The sequence below is a fragment of the Tamandua tetradactyla genome, chromosome 10 (assembly GCF_023851605.1).
Source record: "Tamandua tetradactyla isolate mTamTet1 chromosome 10, mTamTet1.pri, whole genome shotgun sequence".
NCBI lineage: Eukaryota > Metazoa > Chordata > Mammalia > Pilosa > Myrmecophagidae > Tamandua > Tamandua tetradactyla.
Window position 1 is genome coordinate 5,407,584 of NC_135336.1, and position 6,211 is coordinate 5,413,794.

The 6,211-nt window shown below is 42.2% G+C and overlaps 1 protein-coding gene across 1 annotated transcript; it reads right to left on the minus strand.

The window, feature by feature from the left end:
- Positions 1–2,151: 2,151 nt before the first annotated feature.
- CRYGS (crystallin gamma S) lies at positions 2,152–5,904 on the minus strand. Its single transcript, XM_077117831.1, has 2 exons — positions 2,888–5,904; positions 2,152–2,517 (listed from the first exon to the last, which is right to left on the minus strand). Exons 1-2 carry the CDS (start codon positions 3,056–3,058, stop codon positions 2,245–2,247), a joined length of 444 nt encoding a protein of 147 aa, XP_076973946.1. The 5' UTR covers positions 3,059–5,904; the 3' UTR covers positions 2,152–2,244.
- Positions 5,905–6,211: the final 307 nt, after the last annotated feature.

A 6,211-nucleotide genomic window follows, 5' to 3' on the forward strand; every position in this document is an offset into this window, starting at 1 on the left:
GCACACTGTTGAATTTTAATTCCAGACAAATAATGAATAATTTCTTACTTTTAGTATATCCTGTGCAATACTTGGGATATACTTGTACCATAGTTACACTTATATCCCAGTACCTGGCATATACTAATACTGTCCTGAATTTAATCTGACAAGCCACCCTGGAGGCATTTAAATGGTAGCCATATGTGCATTTTGAGGAATTGGGCTTCCTATTTGGGAAAGAGACTTGTTTCAGAGGAATGCTTAGGATGGAAACTGAGCTAAAATGGTCTAAGCATGCCCTTGCTCTAATTTCTTAAGATTCTCCATCCCAGAGCTACAAAACAATAAAAGGTAGTGGGAGATAGTTCTGAGTAACATCGAGGTGCTGACAGGTGGGATACCTGCTTCTTGCTCTAACACCAGCGTGTTCGATCAAAAGAACTGGAATTGGTTGGTAAATAAGGACATCAAGTATTTTACTACCAATTGCTAGTAAAGTTCCTTTTAAGTGCAAGTGGACTGATGTATGCAGGTGGGGAGAACAGTGACAGCCTCTTTCTGGCTTAGGGCATGAACCAAGAGGCACGTAACACTCCAAAATGACAGTTCTGATTTTTCTGTCAAAAACCGTCTTCTACTTCTCTGGTTAGTCATCCTGAAACTTCCTGTTTTCTTGTTCTGCTGCCAGAAATGCTTCTCCTGTCGTTTTGAACAGACTGTGACCAAACTTCACAAGGAATGGAATGTGGCAGCAGTCCGTATGAGAGAAGAGACCGACCCCACCTCATTCTATCCCCACAGCCTGTGTTTCCTATGCTGAAAACAAGAGACAGGCTCTCCGAGGTCACTTCCAAACATTGTGCTTCTAAAATTAAGTGTTAGTAGTCCTTGGTCATCAGCTAGCCCGTGTCCTCCTTCTGGCTCCAGAGAATTAAAATGTTTGTGTGCAGTGAGACTTGAGAGATCATCTAGTTCAACTCTCTCATTTTGAAAATAAGGAGAGTTAACCTCATGGAGGGGATGGTGACCAGGGCGGGGCGGTGGCTAGAGTTCTCAGGCTGGAGCTCGTTGCAGAGCCGCAGGTGGCCTCCCGTTCTCTCCCCTCAGTTCACAGGTCTCCCTTCCTTACTTTCATTCAATTTTCTCAAAGTTCCTCCCTTGAAACACAGAATGAAAAGGGCAGGGGGGAGACAACAAAATGAATAACCTTATTTGTGGAGGTGGGGGTATGCATCTGACCAAACCCTTCCCTTAGCGATTCTAGTCTGTCACTTTTGAGAAAGGCTCTTAGAAGACAAGGACTTTGCCATCTCTTTTAAAGGGGGTGCATTCAACAGAGCCCTGGATGCTCCCCAAATACTCCTACTGATGCTTCATCAAGCATCAAGATAAAATAGGCAAGATCTCAGGGGTAACTTAAATTGAACGAAACTGGACAAAATTCCATTTCAGCTGTTGTAAATAGGGACAAATTGTTTGATGAGTTTTAATTTTTACAGAAAAACTTGGGGGAAGAGAAGTGACGGACACAGGAGTCTCCGGGTATTAAACAAGGGAACTTAACTTATGGCTCCACCATTGTCAAGAAGTAGCCCTGTTTTCACTGGTGACTCTTGACAGAAATTCTATGTCCTCCATCAGATCTCCAGGAAAACTCTTATGGAGGTCCTCTCCTCCTACACACAGATTCTATTATGCACACAGATCACCAGCCAATATATGTGACGTGAATGAAGTGGGAATAAAGAGGAATGTCCTAGACCAAACCACGACTTCTCCATTCATCAACTGGTGGACTTGGGCAAGTTTTTGATCTCACTAAGCCTCTACTTCCTTACTTGTAAAATGCAAATAAAGCATCTCTTTTACAGGGTTATTGTAAAGAGAAAATGGGATGTCAGAAACTTCCTGATTCTTGGAAGTAGGCACTCAATAACTGCCAGCTATTGTTATTGTAACTGTTGAATTAATGCAAGACATTAGCAAAAGAACCACCACCCAGCTCTGTGACTGTCTAACCTTGCAGTGCAGTCCCATTTTGTTTGGCACAAGGATCTAGACCGCTAATCTGAAGGACGAGTTGCTTTGTGCAACCTCCCAATGTGGCAGGCTCAACAGGGCTGGTCCCTCAAAGCATTTAAGGAGACGCATCACAGTCAGCAGTGGAATGCATGCCAATTGTTTTATTTATGATGCCTATTTGGACCACAAGTGCAGCCAGCCTGTGGCCCCAGGAAGAAGCCTATGACTTCGTCCACATCATCACTCCACAACGCGGCGGAAAGATTGAACAGCTGGGGAAGCTGCACTCCAATCAATGGGCTTCCGGTACTCTTTCTTGTCCAGAAGGTACTGCCTGCCGCGATAGTTGGGTAGCTCATAGAAAATCCAGACACCCTCCAGCACCTTGCAAGAGTGGATCTCTCGCAGGTGAAACTGCTCCATGATGGAAGGGCAATCTTCAGTGGTTTCGTACATCTGGCCATTGAAATCCCCTTTCTCAAAGATCTGAATCTTATACTGGCCTTCACTAGACTGAAAAAACACAGGAGGAAATGAACAGTGAACATTATGGAAAATGCCAGCATGTCAAAAACTCAGCAGCAACATGTTTAGAACCGACCATCTCAGAAGCTAGAGGATCTGAACTTTCATTCCCACTGTGCACTGACCCAAACCACCGATTTTCAGTAAGGAAGAATGAATTCCTCAAAATACTCAAGATGATGAGAAGCACTATGGGAATAATTACCGTATTCAGACTGATAATGAACTACCCTAAGGTTTTATTTGTGCTTCAGCAGCCAACAAAAGACATCTATGGGTTAAGAGTTTGGAAACCCTTAAGAAAACTCTTTCACGCAAAAGCAAAGAAGAGAGAGAGGGAGAGCGACCCCAGCCTCACCAGGTGGACAGCTCTGCAGGAGCTGAGGCGGTCGTTGAGACCCATCCAACGGTGGTACTCAGGGTACTCGCCCGGGGGTAAGATGTACATGTACCCTGCAAAGTTGGGCCTTTCGTACACAGCCCAGGTACCTCCTTCCACTCTGATGGAGTTGCAGCGAGTCAGGTACATGTGGAAATCCGTGCAGTCGCGGTCGCAGTCATAGTGGCGGCCTTGAAAGTTTTTGTCTTCATAGAAAATGATCTGGAGGAAAGGGCAACCAAAGAGAAGAATGAAGAGTTGAGTGGCTTTCTCGAAGATAAAATAAAAGCTAAGAACATGCTCTCTACATTAGAAATTCCTTTCTCCAAAGTTGTAAGATGACATGCAGCTCTCCCTTGCCCCACAGAAGTAGGAGCGAGTACATTCTGAAGTCCTAAAATGATGAACGTCAGTTTCACGTTCATTGCTTCCACTGTCCTTAAAGTTCCCACAGCTTTCTGTACTTTTTACGCTGTATTATAAATTATCCATATGTGTGTCTGTCTGTCCACCAGACTCCCATAGACTTCTTCCAAGGTCAAGGACCCAGCCTTATTCAGCACAATCTCTTGTGCCCAGCCTGTGACGGAGCCTCCATAACTGTTTGATGAAGATGAATGAGTTCTGAATGCAGAAATTCACATCAGGCATCAGGCAATATGGAAGACATACCTTAGTTCTAAAGAGCTTATTTTATATGGGTATAGGTACACACACATACACATGAAAATATATCATACTATGTTTTGTATTTTTGGATTTTTCCCATTGGAGTACTTGCAAAGTGATCGAAATGACAAGGTATGAAAGTTCTTTGCTGCAAACTCTTACTTGTTGCTCCAATTTCCACAGCGATACTTGGGAGGACCGAGACGTCTGAGGGCAGTAGAAAATATGCAGCCTGGGAAATGGGAAATAGGAAACCTGTGCGCTGGAGCTACCTCTCCACACTCCCTTAGTCAAATCACCTCTCTGGGCGTCAGCTTTCCATTTATAAAATGAAAGGACTGGACCAAATCTGAAGTCCTAACTGTAAATAAAGCTTTTCTGGTTGAAATAGTGGATGATGTTCCTAGAAACTGCTACGGTTTCGTCGAGAAGTTTTTGAAAACTATGAGATCAAATGGACTCCAAGGCTTGGACTTCTTGCACGACATTTCACAATCCAAGATAGCTATGCTGGGTTCAATTTAAACTAAAAACAAACAAAAACAACAAACATAAGCATTGACAGCCTAGTCCCTGGCTTATGCTGTCACCTGGTGGTTGATTTTCTTTACTGCGTTCAAAGGAGAAAACCAAGAGCCATTTCACAAGAAAAAAGCCGAGTCGGGTATTATCTTGAAGGGATCTTCGAGCTGATGATTGAAAGATAGGCAGGGCTTTTACCAGTGGCAAAATGAAAAGGACAAGCCTGTTCAAAAGAATAAAGGAGTGAAAGAACACGACCCCATTATAGGAACAATAAATAGTTCATTAAGACTGGTACATGTTGAGTATGTACTGAAGTATTAGGAAATGAAGCCAGGAAAGTGACAGAGGAGGCTTTGGTGATTATGTGGGAGTTGTAACGTATGGGTTTGTGCCAGGTGAGTGATGATGAGGGAAGTGATGATGAAGGAAGCTGTAATGTAAATGGTGATGAGGAAACAGTTACAAGAAAGTTAGGATTTGGTGACTAATTGAATGCAGGGAATGAAGGAGAGGAGCAAATCAAGAATGACTCTCAAAAGGCCATGAATCTCATTCTCTTCTACTCCCAGTGAGTCCTTCTAAATAGTAACATACTGATGAGTCCTTCCTTTCACCTTAGACTTTCCTTTTCTCTTCCTGCACTTTCCTTTTCTCTCAGCTCTTCTGTCTCTTTTTGCCTTGAAGTTCTCTTTCCCCTCTTCACCCCTAACTCATCTGCTTCATTTCCTCTCTCTCCTCCTCATTTTTTTTTTTTTTAGTCTCTTCTGGATCCGTTTCTTATCTTAGCATAGATTTAGAGATACATGAAGACAAATTTAAAAACCCAACACTACTATTTACTAGCTATGATATATGACCTTGGACAGGGCATTGACCTCTTCCTAGAGGTCAGTCTCTTCACTTATAAAACAGGATAACACTGCCCACTACAGAGAGCTGTGTGGGTCCCAGGAGATCACGTCCGTAAAGCACTCAGTTTATAGAACTTGGCTCATAACTGTCAGTAAATGTTTGCTATAGTTGTTGTTACAAATGAAGAGGTTAAGTGATTTGTCTCAGGTCACTGGCTAATCACAAGGTACAACAGGCGAGTCAGTGGGCTGCAGTACAAAACTCCGGGGACGGGGGGTCATCTTATCTCCTTTTGCTGTCTTCGAATCTGCACAGCTACCTCTGTTCAACATAACAGCATTTCCTCTCTTAGAAACTGAACAAGACATCCTGAGTCTAAGGGACTTTTTCCTATGACCTATGAAAAGACATTTAGGAATATCGAGGTAACTTCTTTAAAAATGGATAGTTTCTAAACACCTTGATTCATACACTCAATCTACCTTTTCTTTTTGGCCAATATACAACAACAACAACAACAAAAAGCCTTTGCAAGGTATATATATGTTCTTAGAAATGAGGATAATGTCATCTTATTTACTTTCCTTCTTTCCCACACTTAATGCCCTCTGCACATTTGCCTGACTGTTACCAATATCTGAAAGTGGAAGTATACACACTGTCTTATAAGTCACCATTCTGTTTACTCTCCCAGCATACCAGCCAACCACTGGAAGGTTGAAACAAAGCATTGGCATTGCCATGGTACCATTACTGAACTCCAGTGCCAAAGCTCTCCTTTCAGTGGTAGATCTTCCAAAATCGTAGGGCCCAGAGAATGTTGTACCTAGATATACTCAATTTCCATTCTTAGACAAATCATGAAATCTACTCTATTTTCAGCTGAGAGAAGGTTTTGACTGTTGGGTAAAAAAAAAAAAAAATTGTTAGGAAGGCTAAGAAATATGAAAAAGGATTTTTCTGGAAATTATTTTAAAAGTCATCTCATTTTCATGTTTGTTTTTTGAAAAAATGATCTTCTAATCCAATACAGCAGAAAGGAAAATACCTTGATTATCCCAGAGCCAATAGAAAATAGTGAGACCTAGTTCACCTGCCAAGCCTGTAGCTCTTCTGAATAAATCGCTAACGAAATAGTGGGGAAGGGAGAAGCCCTAAATCTACCTACATCTTTGGTCTAGCAAGGCAAAAATTATTTAACTAAATGAGCAACCCAGCTAGGAGAAATAAAAGAAAGTACACCACTACTAATCAAAT

Bases quoted from the DNA above. Each gene is read 5' to 3' on its own strand.
- CRYGS (XM_077117831.1), bottom strand. From the start codon at position 3,058: ATGTACCTGACTCGCTGCAACTCCATCAGAGTGGAAGGAGGTACCTGG. The intron at 2,518-2,887 runs GTGAGGCTGGGG...GTGTTTTTTCAG, and splicing joins CCTGCAGAGCTGTCCACCTG to TCTAGTGAAGGCCAGTATAA.